Genomic DNA, 16,527 nt, shown 5'->3' with positions numbered 1-16,527 from the left:
GAATCCCCTTGAGTGTGATTTGTTGTTTTTCCCTTGCTGCTTTTAATATTTGTTCTTTGTGTTTGATCTTCGTTCATTTGATTAATATGTAACTTGGGGTGTTTTGCCTTGAATTTTCCTGTTTGTGGCTCTCTGGGTTTCTTGGACTTGGGTGGGTATTTCCTTCCCCATTTTAGGGAAGTTTTCAACTATTATCTCCTCAAGTATTTTCTCATGGCCTTTCTTTTTGTCTCTTCTTCTGGGACTCCTATGATTCAAATGTTGGGGCATTTAACATTGTTCCAGAGGTCTCTGCGGTTGTCCTCATTTCTTTTAATTCTTTTTTTCTTTTTTCCCTCTGCTTCATTTATTTCCACCATTCTATCTTCCGCCTCACTTATCCTATCTTCTCCCTCAGTTACTCTACTGTTGGTTCCCTCCAGAGTACTTTTGATCTCAGTTTTTGTATTATGTGCTGGAGTCCAGCTCCAGCAACCAGGGATTCAATCTGAAGAGATGGACAGTGTCGACGGACGATGATGTAGCCTCTGACTCGAAGTACGGGACTACATGTTTATTTCAAGCTTCAGGTTATCTTTTATACTTTGACAAAAGCATTAGGTCAGAGGTTTTTAGTTTCCCCCACCCTGATTTACTGTACTTAACTTGTGATTACATTGTAACTCATGCTACATTCCTCAGTTTCTTTCTTATCTTTCTAAATCCTGTTTGCCCCTAGCATCTTAAGATCATTATCTCCTAAAAAGGCTTCTAGCTATTCTTAATTAATCCTAAACCCTAAACTCAGCAAACTTCTTTTGCCATAAACATTCCCTTCACAAACAGGTCTCAGATAATAATCCTTCCCATGGCCTCAAGCTGCGGCCTACATGCTCATCCTGGGACATTCTTTGTAAAGATCCTTGAACAAATTATTTTCTAGGCACAACTGCAAAAGGCTTTGTGCTTTCTCATGTTTCTCTAAAGCACCTTAACATTCTTTTGAGCCAACTCAACCAAAGAAAGGAAAGAACAAGTCAGAATCACAAGGCCTAACTCTTCATCCTGGGACCATACTTGAGAGATGAGGAGAGGGAGTTGGGGCCGTGCCTCCATTATGTCAGTAATGCCTAATGCAGCTCCTGACAATTATTCATTATTGGTTGACTCTTTTCTATTTCTTCTAGGTCCTTGTTAATTTTTTCTTGCATATTCTCAATCTTTGTCTCCAGATTATTTATCTGTAACTCCATTTTGTTTTCAAGATTTTGGATCATTTTTACTATCATTATTCTGAATTTTCTTTCAGATAGACTATCTCCTGCTGTTTTGTTTGGTTTGGTAGACATTTATCATGTTCCTTTACCTGCTGAATATGTCTCTGTCTTTCATTTTGTTTAGATTGCTGTGTTGTGTGTCCCTTTTCAATAGCCTGGAAGTTTGTGGTTCCTCTTTATTGTGGAAGTTCTTCCCTGTTGGTGGGGTTGGACGAGTGGCTTTCAAGGTTTCCTGGTTAGGGAAGCTTGTGTCAGTGTTCTGATGGGTGGAGCTGGATCTCTTCTCTCTGTAGTGCAATGAAGTGTCCAGTAGTGAGTTTTGAGGTGTCTATGGGTTTGGTGAGACTTTTTGCCACCTGTATTTTAAGGCTCAGGATTATGTTCCTGAGTTGTTGGAGAATTAGCTTGGTATGTCTTGCTCTGAAATTTGTTTGCTCTTGGGTGGAGCTTGGTTTCAGTGTAGGTATGGAAACTTTTGGATGAGCTCTTGTTGATTAATGTTCCCTGGAGTCAGGCATTTTCTGATGTTCTCAAGTTTTGGACTTAATCCTCCTGCCTCTGGCTTTCAGTCTTGTTCTTACAGTAGCCTCAAGACTTCTCCATCCATAGTACACCAGTGATAGAACATTTAGGTTAATGGTGAAACAATTCTCCACAGTAAGGGACACCTAGAGAGGTTCAAAGAGTTACATGGAGAAAAGAAGTGGGAGGAGGGAGATAGAGGTGACCAGGAGGAGAAGAGGGGGAATCAAAAGGGGAGAGAGCAATCTAGCCAGTAATCAATTCCCTATTTGCTCTTCAGAGTCTGGAACACTCTGAGAGGTTCACGGAGTTCCATAGAGAAGAGAAGAGGGAGGAAGGAGACAGAGGTGACCAGGAGGAGAGGAGGGGGAGTCAAAAGGAGAAAGACCAATTTAGCCAGTGAGCAGTTACCTAAGTGTTCTCCACAGCCTGGAACACCCAAAGAGATTCACAGAATTAAGTAGAGAAGAGAAGGGGGACAGAGGAGATAGAGGTTACCTGGGGGAGAAAAAGGAGAATCAAAAGGGGAGAGAGAAAAAAAGCCAATAATCACATTCCTATGTAAAAATGAGTATTGAAGATTGGTTTCCTAAAGGTACAAAATTGATAACAAATATCACAAAGCAAATATTAAAAATCTAGAGTAGAGTTTAAACTCTCAAAAATACAATATTTAAAAAAAATCACAAAGATTATAAAAAAATATACATATGAAATTAGCTTTAAAAATAGGGTATTTTTTTTGCAAGGTAATAGTAGGTTATAAAAATGAAAATTAAAGGAGTAATAAAGAACTTAAAAATAAAAAAAAATTAAAAATGATAGTAGTAAAATATATCTAGGAATTTCTCTGGAGCTGTTGAGGGCAGTGTGGGGTCAGTTCAATTTCAGATATTTCCTTGTTCCAGCTTATACTTCTTCTCAAGGTCTATAGGCCCCTTCCAATGTAGTCAGTGCAAACTACAGGGTTTTAATTTGTTGCACCTGTCACTTCCAAAGCAGTTCCTTCTTCATTGTTTATTTTGGCTTCCCCTGTTTGCACGCCTCTTCAGTGTCTAATTTCCACCCTGACACAAGGTAGCGAAGGTGGTCATTTATTTAGGCTCACTTGTTCAATTGTGCTGCGGCGAGGGAGGAACACTGCAAACAAATATCACTGGTATGTGTGGGGCGTGCTCGCAGTGTCTGGGCCACACTGGGTTTGTCCCTGCTCATGACCTGTGTGCTTACCGGGTCTATACTGCTCAGGCTCCAGGTTGCTCTGCAGGGGAACTGCCTAAAGCGGGCCCTGGGTTGTGTGCACTTCCCGGGTTTAAGCCACCCAGGTTCAGGTTCTCGGTACTCCACAAGGGCACAGACTCGGTTGGGCCTGTGTTTTGTGCCCTTCCCAGGTCCGAACAGCTCAGGCGACCAGGTGCTTGGTGAGAGCACACTCCCCAGTAAGCGGTGAGTCTTATCACCTCCCCTATCCCAGCTGCTCAGTTTCCTGTATGTGCAGCGGGAGCGCCGTCTCAGGTGTGCTGTGTGTCTCCTCTGGGGAGCTGATCTCTGGCTGCGACCCTCCTGGTGGATGTCAAGCATCAAGGATCCCATGAAGACTTGGTTAGCAACTGGGAGCCTGCTCGCAGTTTGGTAGAGGATGCCACCTCTGGGGTCAAGGTTGCCCCTCGCCTTCTGGCTCTGGCCTTCACCCGCCTGCCTCTCTGCCTCTGGTGGGGGATGAGCCGGTCCACTGCTGGTCCGCTGCTGGCTAGCTTTCCTCTGGTATTCACTCAATCCTTTGTTCTGTGAGTGGGCCCAGCAGTGACTTAGGTTAGAGCATTTCGTGGGAAAATTCTTTCTTTTTTTTTCCATCTCTGGCTATCCCACATTTTGGGTTGCTATCTCAACGTTAGCTCCCTCAGACTTTCCTCAGGGCATTCAGGCCTGGTCCTTACCCTAAGCAATTCAGCCCGCACCTCCCTGTTCAGCCCCCACTTGCTGGTGGGGGATGTGAGTGTCTGGGCTAGTTCACTGGGAGTTGTGGTTAGGCACATAATCTGTGGATTTTATTTATTTATTTTTTCCTCCCGGTTATGTTGCCCTCTGAGATTCTGAAACTCCCCACAGACCTGCCCATGAGAGGGTTTCCTGGTGTTTGGAAACTTCTCCTCTTTTAAGACTCCCTCCCTGGGTAAGGTCTCCATCCCTAACTCTTTTGTCTCTCTTTTTATCTTTTATATTTTGTCTTATCTCCTTTTGAAGACAATGGGCTGTCTTTCTGGGTGCCTGGTGTCCTTCACTAGCGTTCAGAAGTTGTTTTGTGGAATTTTCTCAGTGTTCAAATGATCTTTTGATGAATTTTTTGGAGAGAAAGTGGTCTCCACATCCTATTCCTCCTCCATTTTTGCACTCCTCTCATTGCGGTTTTGATTTGCATTTCTCTGATAATAAGTGATGTTGAGAATCTTTTCATGTGTTTGTTAGCCATCTGTATGTCTTTTTTGGTGAAATGTCTGTTTAGTTCTTTGGCCCATTTTTTGATTGGGTTGTTTATTTTTCTGGTATTGAGCTGCTTGTATATTTTTGAGATTAATTCTTTGTCAGTTGTTTCATTTGCTATTATTTTCTTCCATTCTTTTTTTTTCTTTTTTTAAAATTTATTTTATTTTATTTTTTAACTTTAAAATGTTGTATTGGTTTTGCCATACATCAACATGAATCTGCCACAGGTATACACGTGTTCCCCATCCTGAACCCTCCTCCCTCCTCTTTCCCCGTACCATCCCTCTGGTCATCCCAGTGCACCAGCCCCAAGCATCCAGTGTCATGCATCGAACCTGGACTGGCGACTCTTTTCATATATGATATACATGTTTAAATGCCATTCTCCCAAATCATCCCACCGTCTCCCACAGAGTCCAAAAGACTGTTCTATACATCAGAGTCTCTTTTGCTGTCTCGTATACAGGGTTATTGTTACCATATTTTTAAATTCCATATATATGCGTTAGTATACTGTATTGGTGTTTTTCTTTTTAGCTTACTTCACTCTGTATAATAGGCTCCAGTTTCATCCACCTCATTAGAACTGATTCAAATGTATTCTTTTTAATGGCTGAGTAATACTCCATTGTGTATATGTACCACTGCTTTCTTATCCATTCATCTGCTGATGGACATCTAGGTTGCTTCCGTGTCCTGGCTATTATAAACAGTGCTGCAATGAACATTGGGGTACATGTGTCTTTTTCAATTCTGGTTTCCTCAGTGTGTATGCCCAGCAGTGGGATTGCTGGGTCATAAGGCAGTTCTATTTCCAGTTTTTTAAGGAATCTCCACACTGTTCTCCAGAGTGACTGTACTAGTTTGCATTCCCAGCAACAGTGTAAGAGGGTTCCCCTTTCTCCACACCATCTCCAGCATTTATTGCTTGTAGACTTTTGGATCACAGCCATTTTGACTGGCGTGAAATGGTACCTCATAATGGTTTTGATTTGCATTTCTCTGATAATAAGTGATGTTGAGCATCTTTTCATGTGTTTGTTAGCCATCTGTATGTCTTCTTTGGAGAAATGTCTACTTAATTCTTTGGCCCATTTTTGGATTGGGTCATTTATTTTTCTGGAATGGAGCTGTAGGAGTTGCTTGTATACTTTTGAGATTAGTTGTTTGTCAGTTGCTTCATTTGCTATTATTTTCTCCCACTCTTAAGGCTGTCTTTTCACCTTACTTATAGTTTCCTTAGTGGTGCAAAAGCTTTTAAGTTTAATTAGGACTGTGAAGAAAGCTGAGCGCTGAAGAATTGATGCTTTGGAACTGTGGTGTTCGAGAAGACTCTTGAGAGTCCCTTGGACTGCAAGGAGATCCAACCAGTCCATTCTGAAGGAGATCAGCCCTGGGATTTCTTTGGAGGGAATGATGCTAAAGCTGAAACTCCAGTACTTTGGCCACCTCATGTGAAGGGTTGACTCATTGGAAAAGACTCTGATGCTGGGAGGGATTGGGGCCAGGAGGAGAAGGGAACAACAGAGGACGAGATGGCTTGATGGCATCATCGATTCAATGGACATGGGTTTGGGTGAACTCTGGGAGTTGGTGATGGACAGGGAGGCCTGGCATGCTGTGATTCATGGGGTCACAGACAGTCGGACATGACTGAGCGACTGAACTGAACTGAACTGAGGCCCCATTTGTTTATTTTTGTTTTTATTTCCATTATTCTGGAAGGTGGATCATAGAGGATCTTGCTGCGATTTATGTCAGAGTGTTCTGCCTATGTTTTCCTCTAAGAGTTTTATAGTTTCTGGTTTTACATTTAGATCTTTAATCCATTTTGCATTTATTTTTATGTATGGTGTTAGAAAGTGTTCTAGTTTCATTTTTTACAGGTGATTGTCTAGTTTTCCCAGCACCACTTGTTAAAGAGATTGTCTTTTCTACATTGTATATTTTTGCCTCCTTTGTCAAAGAAAGATCAAAGCGCTGGTCCATATGAAACCTTGAGTGCTTCCTACAGTCATCTTGGAGAATAATTGACAATACTTAGTGGAAATACAGGGATGATTTTAATAAGAAAAATTAGCTAGGCCTTATTTTGTGAAATAAGTGACTGATGTTTATCTTACTACTTCCTCTCAAACCATTAACTTAGGCAAATCTTAAAAGGCCACACAAATCACTTCCTGAAATATAGGAAGTGTTTAATAGGCTTGCAAATCACAGCACCAAGAAGAAAATGTCTGTAATATTAAATTATCTTAAAGCTATTTATGTTTTAAAACATTACATAAATACTAAGGAAGAGGAATGGTTCGAGTAGAAATTAGAGGTCTGCATAACAAAAGATGCTTCCTGACTTCTCCAAATGTGAATTGTTTTTAAAATGTTTCTAGTGAACAGTGAGTGTAGCTCAGATAGACTTGTGCTTTCAAAGGAGACACTGGGATAATGAAGATAGATATCTTCTGTATTCAAAAAGACTTCCTGACCAGTACTTTACTAATACTGTTGTTCTGACAATAAATATTAATAAAATAAAATGTTTAGAATTAGTCAAATGTATTATGGCAGGAACAAGTGAAATTTTATTATAATGCTTACCTATAATTTAGATTACTGTAGAATGCCTTTAAATAAAGAATTTAGCTTGAATCATTTGCAGATCATTCACTTGATATTAAATGATCTGAAAAGGAAGCCATTTTATTAGGGTAAATAAGTTCTAAATTGTATTGATATAACTGATGCAGTAAGCATGTCCATAGATTGAATGTGGTTAATACAACTGTATCCTCTCAATTGTAAAAGGTATGCCCATGGAATTAACAATTTTTAATATATTTTCTGTAGCTTTTTGAGCAAATGATGTTAAAGTTCCTGCTATTCTCTTTGAGACAGGTTCTCCAGTTGCAGAGGATGCTCATAGCTTATTTTCAATTATTAGCTGGCTAATAATTTTTAATAATGTTTTTGATATAATAATTTATGTATAATAAAATTCATCTTTTCATACATTTAGTTTTGACATTGGACACAATTGTGTAAACATGACCACAATGTATTATTCATCTGATGATGAACATTTGTGTTACATCTAGTTTGGGGCTATTATAAATAAAGCTGCTATGAATATTCATGTATGTCTTTTTGTAGACATGTATTTTCACATCCCTTGGGTAAATACTTAAGAGTAGGATTGCTGAGTCAAATGGTAAGAAAGGCTATATTTAATTTTATAAGAAACTGCAAGACATTTCCCAAAGTGGCTGTATGGCTTTACCCTTCCACCAACAAAATATGAGACTTTTAATTGCTCCACATTCTTCTCATCAGCACTTGCTACTGTCAGTCTCTTTAACATAATCTATTGTAGTATGTTTCTGGGAATACCAGACCACCTTACCTGCCTCCTGAGAAACCTGTATGCATGTAAAGAAGCAATAGTTTATACAACAGAACATGGAACAATGGACTGGTTCAAAATTAGGAAAGGAGTATGTCAAGGATGTAATTATCACTCTGCTTATTTAACTTATATGTAGACTATATCATGCAAAATACAGGGCTGAATGAAGCACAACTGGAATCAAGATTGCCAAGAGAAATAGTGCAGATGACATGTGCAAATGACACCACCCTAAAGGCAGAAAGCAAAGAGGAACTAAAAAATCTCTTGGTGAAGGTGAAAGAGGAGACTGAAAAAGCTGGCTTAAAACTCAACATTCAAAAAACTAAGATTATGGCACCCGGTCCCATCACTTCATGGCAAATAGATTGGGAAACAAGAGAAACAGAGACAGACTTTATTTTCTTGAGCTCAAAAATTACTTAAAATGGTTGACTAAAGCCGTGAAAATAAAAGATGCTTGCTCGTTAGAAGAAAAGCTATAACAATCCTAGACAGGGTATTAAAAAGCAGAGGTATCACTTTGCCAATGAAGGTCCGTTTAGTCAAAGCTTTAGTTTTTTCAGTAGTCATGGATGGATGTGAGATTTGTACCATAAAGAAGAATGCTGAAGAATTCATGCTTTTGAACTGTGATGCTGGAGAAGACTCTTGAGAGTCCCTTGGAGAGCAAGGATATCAAACCAGTCAATCCTAAAGGAAATCAATCCTGAATATTCATTGGAAGGACTGATGCTGAATTTGAAGCTCCAATACTTTGGCCTGATGCTGGGAGATCATGATGAGAAAGACTGAAGGCAGGAGGAAAAGGGGATGACAGAGGATGAGATAGCTGGATAGCATCCCTGACTCAAAGGACATGATTTTGAGCAAACTCCAGGAGATGATGAAGGTCAGGGAAGCCTGGCATGCTGCAGTCCATGGAGTCACAATGAGTCAGACAAGACTGAGTGACTGAACATCAACAACAACAGTATGTTGGTGGTAGCATCTCTTTGTGGTTTTAATTTGCATTTCCTTTATGACAAACAATATCAAACATTTTCAAGTGTTTATTGGTCACTCTTATATCTTCTTTGATAAATTGTATGTTCAAATATTTCACCTGATTTTTATTCTGTTGGTGGTCCTATATTTGTTCTATAAGAGCTCTTTATGCATCCTGAATACAAGTCCTTTATTGTATTTGTGATTTACAAATTTTTCATCCTAATATATAGCTTGTATTTTCATTTTCTTAATAGTATCTTTTGAAAAGCAATGATGTGGGATTTCTCTTTTTTTAATGAATTCTTTAAGTTTCATGATTTTTGTGTCTTATTGAAATTTTTTTGCCTAACCCAAGGACATAGAGAGTTTTCCCTCAGTTTTCCTCTAGAAGTTTTATAGTTTTTGGTTTTACATTTAGGTCTGGTATCCACTTCTCATTATATTTTGTATATTATGTGAGTTAAGGTTTGATAATCTTTTTTGAAGGGGGTATGGATTTACAAGTTTTCAACCACTCTTTTTTGAAATGTTGAAAGATTATTCTTTGTGCATTGGATTACCTCAGCATCTTAATCAAAAGTCAACCAAATTTGCATGTGTGTGTACATATATATACACATATAATGCAATATATAATATATATTTCTGAACTCTCTATTGTGTCCATTGATCTATATGTCCACACTTTCACCAATATCACATGTTCTTAACTTCTGTAGCTTAAATAGTAAATCTATATAGAGCAATTTCATGGCCATTATCTTATTTGACCCTTATAACCCTCAATCTAGAATTGCCAATGATTACTAGTATTATATCCATTTTATTGACGAGTATATACAATCACAGGTTAATTGTCCTGCCCTAGTTTACACAATTATCAGTAGGTCTGACACTAAAATCCTCCCAAACCTAGTTTATTTTTCTTTTCCTACACAACTAGGAAAAATAGTGAAGAGAGACTGAGTTTCAAATCATTGTAAATTTCGAGATATTTTCTGAATAACAGACTCTTACATAAGGGTGGGGGGTTCAGCAAACTATTTGATAGTCTTATGAAAAATTTCAGTCCCTCTTTGTTACAGAATAATAACCTTTTTACTTCTCAGTGTTTGACTTTGTGAATGATACGTTCAGCATTACTGCATCTGCTATTGCTCTTTACTTGGGGTAAATTGGGCTCTATCTATTCTTAATCCTAATCTGAATGCTAATTAGGTTTACTGTAGGATGAGTCTTTCCAAGAAGGGAACTGCTTCTTGATTTTTCTCTTACCTGAATTTATTTGATTGGATTTTTGACCTTGCAGATTATTTTCTGTTGGTGATTTGCTTAAAAGGCAGCCTTTGAGTAATAGGATAATTTACTTCTGTGTTTTAGAATCCTTTATGCTAAACTTTTATCTTTTTATTGTCTCTATAATTTGATTGCTTTTTAAAAGTTTTATTGTGCATCAAACATGTGTAGTCCTAGGTTTGCACAGAGTAATTTATTATTTGATGCTTTCTCCTTCAGAATGAAGAAGTCAGATTCATTGAAAATGAGTTAGAGATTCAGAAGCAAAAAAATTTTAAACTTCAGACATTTGTAAGAAGCTTGATACTAGCTATAAAAGCTGACAATAAGGAACAACAACAGGTAAGCAACAGAAGAGAATAGTAAATTATAACATAAAATGTTGAAAAGTGGCAAGTCACACTTGGGTTCTTCATATTCTTTTCATTTTTATACCTCATTCCTGCTTGTCATCAAGGGAGGATTTGTTACCTCCTGACTTGTTAATATAGCTTTCTTGGGAATAAATACTCAGATTTTGTGTGCTGCTTTAGTGGAAAATCAAAATGATTAACATACTTTGTTAATTCCAAGCCAGTATCAAGTAAGCAAAACATTTAAAATTTTTAAAATATAATTATTGACTCTATTCTCTATCTTGTACATATTTTTTCATTTAATTAATTTTAAAGAAATTCTCAAAACAGTTGTAAAGATGGGGTTACACTAACTGGAGAGGCACATATTTTAGGACCTCCTGTGAATGAAAGAAGTGAGGCATTTGCCTCTCTTCTGGATTTCAGTTACCTTACAGCCCCTACTAAAGTTCACAGGTGTTTGAATACCTTCTATTTCATGATATGTTGCACATCACTAAAACAATTAAAATTACTTTGTGAAATTCTTTGTAACCACAGTGCAGCATTTACTTTTCCCAATTTAACTATAGTGTTTGATTCCACTACCCCAAAGATGAAATGAAATGTCTTGTGTTTGTCACTGTGGATTTTTTTTTTTTTTTTTGGCAAATTCTTCCCAGATTACATTTTCTGCCTCACTTTTTCTGTTAAAATTTGTGTAATAATTTATTAATCTTGCTAAAAAGGAATATGTTAGTGTCACTCAGTCATGTCTGACTCTTTGCAACCCTGTAAACTGTGGCTTGCCAGGCTCCTCTTTCCTTGGGATTTCCCAGGCAAGAATATTGGAATGGGGTGCCATTTCCTACTCTAGGAGGTTTTCCCAACCCAGGGATCAAGCTCGGGTCTTCTGCATTGCAGGCACATTCTTTACCATCTGAGCCACCAGGGTAACCTAAAAAAAAAAAAAAAAAAGAATATAGAATTATGTTAAATGTTATATTTAATACTAAATATGTTATATTTAATACTAAATGATACCAAATATGCCTCTGAGTTGTGGACTACCATGTTGATTCCTGATTGTCAGAGAAATTCAATGTAAGTAGTATATTACACAGGTAAGCCTTAATTAGGAAGCAGTCTCAGTGGTTTCTATTCAGCTAGAGTACAAGCATTTATTCCTTATATCCAAGCAAGATGTATGTAGCCTATTCCAGTCATTTCCAAGGAAAAAGATTAGTCTTAGCATCCCAGAATTCTCCTGCTTTTCATAAGGAAAATGTCTTTATATATTTCATCAAAGTACTGAACCACAAAATTTAAGCTATAATTTACTCATGAGGCTTAATCTAGCATGTATATTATGCGTCCAGTTTCATGAATTGTGCTCTCCCCATTCTGTACACACACAGACATCCCAAGATGGTAGTTACCAGTCATATTTGACAGTTTTATTTAAGCATTTTGGTTTATTATGTGAGCTAAGCATATTCTATGGCATATTGAAAATGTATTTTTTTTTAGGAATCTAAAGTACAGATTTGAAATGAATAAGATGATAGTCTTGAATTTGTTCCCCAAAGAACTGTAATTTTTAATTACATTAATATTAAAGAAAGGAAAAGTAGAATTAGGTTCAATATGGGAGTAATTTGGAGTGTTGTCCTAGTCCTAAAAGTCATGCATGGTTTGTATTTCAGAGTTGTGTGGTCAGCTTATTCACAGTTGTCTATGACTTTTTATAGCTAGGAATAGCACACAAGCTGCATTTTATTTTTTTATTCTAACCTGGCTTTATCCTTCCCCCAAAACCACTAAAAAATAAGAAAAGTACCTATTGTACATTTTACTTTTGCCCTTTTCTTCTACTTTTCCTCTGAAAAAAGGCTGATGAACTAAGATATGGACAAAACATTGGCTGAGGGAGGGGGAAGAGATAGTTATACAAAAATTGTACTGAAAATCATAGCCTATATAATCAGCATCCAAGTACAAAATACTGATTTTTGTACTTGAGATTGAGTATAATGGATCTCCAAATACGGTCTAAAAATATAGAAGATACCAGCACAAAAGTTACCCAAGTCAGCTCATAAATTACTGATCTTTACTCTATGAAATGCTTAAAGGTTTATTTCTGGAAGGACTTGATTTTTATTCTGCCTAATAAAAGAGAATCATTGTGTCATTGGTTTCTCATTTTAGAATTCTGTTTTTCTGTTAATCTTGATTTGGGTAAGTTGAGTGAGATGAGTGGTCCACAGAGTATTTTGCCCCCATGAAGCAGTCCAGGATTTGAAAATATATGATAATGTCTGACTGAATATTAGATTATCCAAACCAATAGAGATTTTAAAAAAAATAATGTTGTCAGCACTGTACTAAGTCATTAGTTATGATCTTTCTTCCCTTGATAATTCACTATGTGATTCTATTCTATTGGGGGAAGTGTTATAATCTCTTGGGAAGAATGGCAGTAGGTCACACTCTGACTGGTAGAGAACCTGGAGTGAAGCAAGTTCATTGTGTTCACTTTAGTCTATGAAAAAGACAGTTCTAGCAACTGACAAAATCTGAACATTTGTTCAAGGTGCCAGTGTTGCAATCCAGAAAGATATCGAAAAGGAATATTTTTAAATGGACCCCATGCATTAGTAGTGCCTCGTTCTGTCCCAGATATTAAAGTTTTCCTATTTCATACTGTACTGATTTTGGTCTGGCAACTACATTAAATGCAATGACAAAGAAATACATAGTAGTGTTCTTTGATTTGAAGGTCTCCCCACTACAATTTAAGTGTCTTTAAGTCTACTCACCTATATGACTCTCCAGTAAGCTAGGCTTTGTTCATTGGAACACTTTGCCCTCTTTAATATGGCTTCTTTGCACTTGCAAAGTGAAATAAATCCAGTGATGTATTTCTCATAAACTATGATCAACCATTGTCAGCAAAGGCTTTGTTGTACTATACTGGGTTAGTGGTAAACAACTGACCTAGAAGAAAATGGTTCTGTGCCCTATTACAACAACCTAGAAACCTTAGAAAGCATGTAGTACCTTTAGATGACTGCTTTGTAAACAGTACTCTCAATTTCACCAAGAAGTTCATGAACCATTTAATAGCAGAAAATAAATAAATTTTTGTACAGACAGGAGTTAGCCTTTCCTTTTGCAGCCTGACAAAAAGTTCTAATCTTTCCTCTCTGCTCTAAAACAAAAAACTATAGGATTTACAACTGTCACTTCTTTTAATAAAGAGAATAGGAGAGTACTGTCTTATTTCAACAGTGGATTTCATGTGTTCTCTAACATGCCCTGTCTTTCTGTTCATTATTTGGGTAGAAGCAAACCTGCACTGGATCTTTTTTTTACTATTGCACCCAAAGCTAACACTACAACTAATGTTGTCTAAATATTGTCGAAATACGTTACATTATTTTTAGTATTGGGAGCAGCAAATCATTCATTTAGTTTGCCATTTCTGATGGTCAAATGCACATCAGCACTGCCAGCCAGATAAAACTTGATTATTTATTTCTCTAGTATGAATGCATGTTCTGCAACTCCAGATGGAACAATTACACCATGGCAAAACTTAGTTCATGGCTCTTCCCTTATCTTAATTACTCCAAAAGATAGATGAGCAATCCTCTAGAAACATCATTACACAGCCAAATTCACTGGTTCAGCAGAGCCTTTGTGAATGCTTGACCATAGCCTAAGGAAAGAAAAAAAAAATCACTTGGACTTTTAAAATGCTAAAATTTTATCTAAAATAGAATAGCTGAACTTTTCCCCTAATTGCTTTATTATTTCTCCCACTGAAGTTCAAAATAGTCTTGTGAACTGTATTTTAGTGTGATGGACAGTATAACCGGGCAGGGGTATTTTAATAAGTTATATACAATTTTAAAGTCCTCTAGCAGTGATCACTGAACAATCAAAACTGGTATGAAAATCACTTATCTCAGACACTTCAGAGCATTTGGTTCAGAGTAGTTGCTCATTTCTCTCCTTACTCCCTGTTTGTAGGTTGCACTCTACATAATCCACACTCTCAAGATCTAATATTTTATTACTTCCTTAATAGTATATGATGAGTTTTTCTCTTAGAAAAGATGTTGTATAAAGTTCTGAGAGAGAAATGCTCCTTTCTTTAAATCTGTAAGAATAAATCAATGTGAAAGGACCACAACTATAAAGTTGGAAAAATATGTCCAAATACTAATTCAAAACAATTGATTTTTCTGACTTAGGCATTGCTGTCAGATTTACCTCCTGAATTAGAAGAGATGGATTTCAATCATGCCTCGCCGGAGCCTGATGATACCTCATTCAGTGTGTCTTCTTTATCAGAGAAAAATGCCTCAGACAGTTTGTGATTGGGGTGGGGAGGGATATATGATACAGCCTTTTGGCTACCCAACAGGTATGCATTTCAAGATAGTTGCATTGTGCTGCCCCAAAATTCTTCAGTTGGAAAAATATATTGTTGAAGCAATGTATTCTGTGAAGGATGAACCAGATATAATGGCTGTAGTGCAAAATGGTACTTATGGTACAAAAAAAAGTTTGTAAAATTTAAAAGCATTGTTTGAGAGTTTTTTTCCAAACTGATGGAACTCTGGAGGAAAATGTATTTAATTTTGAGCAGTTTAGCTAGGAAATGCATAACGCCTAATTTCTGAAAGTTCTTTTTTGTTTGTTTGTTTTATAGATGAATCTTAGTTTTAGTAATAGCTTTGACCAGAGACACAAAAAGATATTTCAACATAGTTTATCAAGTTACTGAAGCTTGACTAGTCTTCTTTTTGTAACCATTACATCTTCCTTCCTCTCTCCTTTTCCTGTCATCCACATACACTTTTACTCAGGAAAGTAGGCTGAAAATTGAAAACAAAACATTAAAAATGTTTTAACCTAGATAAATCTTGGGGCTCATTTTTAAACTTCTGTGAAATTTCGACTTAAGTTAATGATTGAAAATTGAAGTGATTACTAGTACACAAATTGCAAAATATTGACATTCTTCCATTATTAACCCAAATATTTGGGGGGAGGAGGAAGAGCATTATGGAAAAGTAATTTAACCAACATGAAGTCAAATAAATTGTTAAATGTATAGAAACAAAATGTTGTAAAAGATTCATCTTAATGAGAACTCTTTATTGCTGCAAGTGACAAATATTGATAAGATTCACATTCTACTACTAAATTTGTATAACTAACTTAGATGAAATGTTGCACAAGTATTATAAGTTTATCACCGTCATCATAATATTTTTTCAGTTCTTAGATTTTATGAAACAGGAAGTCAAGGTAAGCCACTGAGTTTTCTTTTTTTTTAATCTAGTCACTGAGCTTTGCCACCAAATTTAGCTCATTTCCATATGAGCCTTGCACAGAGTTATCAGCCCAAGGAAACTACCCAAAAGAATTATACCACTTTGGTTGTGAATCACAGTTCTCTGAATTTCCTGAATACTATTCTATGAGTACACTCCTAAAATGGGCATTCTACCCAGTTGTTCTATTAGTGGGTACCAGATGGCACAACACAATTTTTTGCAGACCTTCCCTTCCAGGGTACCAGACCACATTACCAAAACCTATAGAAGGGAAAATGCCAGTTTCTCCCTGTGCACACAATATCACATATTTGTGAGCTGGCAGTGTGGAACTGTATCATATGGTTAAATTGCTATCTATACTTAAAAGATCTTCCTGGGTCTGGACGATCCCCTGGAGAAGGAAATGGCAATCCACTCCAGCACTCTTGCCTGGAAAATCCCATGGACGGAGGAGCCTAATAGGCTACAGTCCATGGGGTCGCAAAGAGTCAGACACGACTGAGCGACTTCACTTTCACTTTCACTTTCACTTATACTTAAAAGATTAATAAAGTAGCTAGACGGCACTTTTGACCATCAAGTTTCTATGTCAGATATTTCATAATTTGTAAGTAAAGCCAACTTTGATCTTGGAATTCACAGATGCCAACTTATGAATACAGAAAGGCAGTCATGGATGTCTTTGACTTAAAATGCCCCTCCACCACACACAAATAAATAAGGTTCATTGATAATCTTTCACTTTGTCAGCTATTTGTCTGATTTAGTGTTGCTGCCACTCTACTATTATGGTTCTTTGTTAGCAAAAATATTTCAATTGTTAGGTATGCTCCCTTTTAGCTGAGAGTCATATAGTTCTTTTTAAACAATGTATAGTACACCTT

The 16,527-nt window shown here is 37.0% G+C and overlaps 1 protein-coding gene across 2 annotated transcripts in view; it reads left to right on the top strand.

The window, feature by feature from the left end:
* Positions 1-15,221, top strand: part of HDX (highly divergent homeobox) — a 211,569-nt gene extending 196,348 nt beyond the window's left edge. For both annotated transcript variants that reach the window (XM_086386237.1, XM_086386238.1), the window contains 2 exons: positions 10,171-10,293; positions 14,549-15,221. In XM_086386237.1, coding sequence (XP_086242363.1) covers positions 10,171-10,293; positions 14,549-14,674 — 249 coding nt within the window. In that variant the 3' untranslated portion in view covers positions 14,675-15,221. The remainder of the gene's footprint in view (positions 1-10,170; positions 10,294-14,548) is intronic.
* Positions 15,222-16,527: the final 1,306 nt, after the last annotated feature.

This window comes from Bos grunniens, chromosome X, assembly GCF_055505025.1.
Source record: "Bos grunniens cultivar Pamir isolate PY7600 chromosome X, Bosgru_T2T1.0, whole genome shotgun sequence".
Lineage (NCBI taxonomy): Eukaryota > Metazoa > Chordata > Mammalia > Artiodactyla > Bovidae > Bos > Bos grunniens.
The sequence above is the reverse complement of the archived record's forward strand: the minus strand, read 5'-3'. Positions and strand labels throughout refer to the sequence as shown.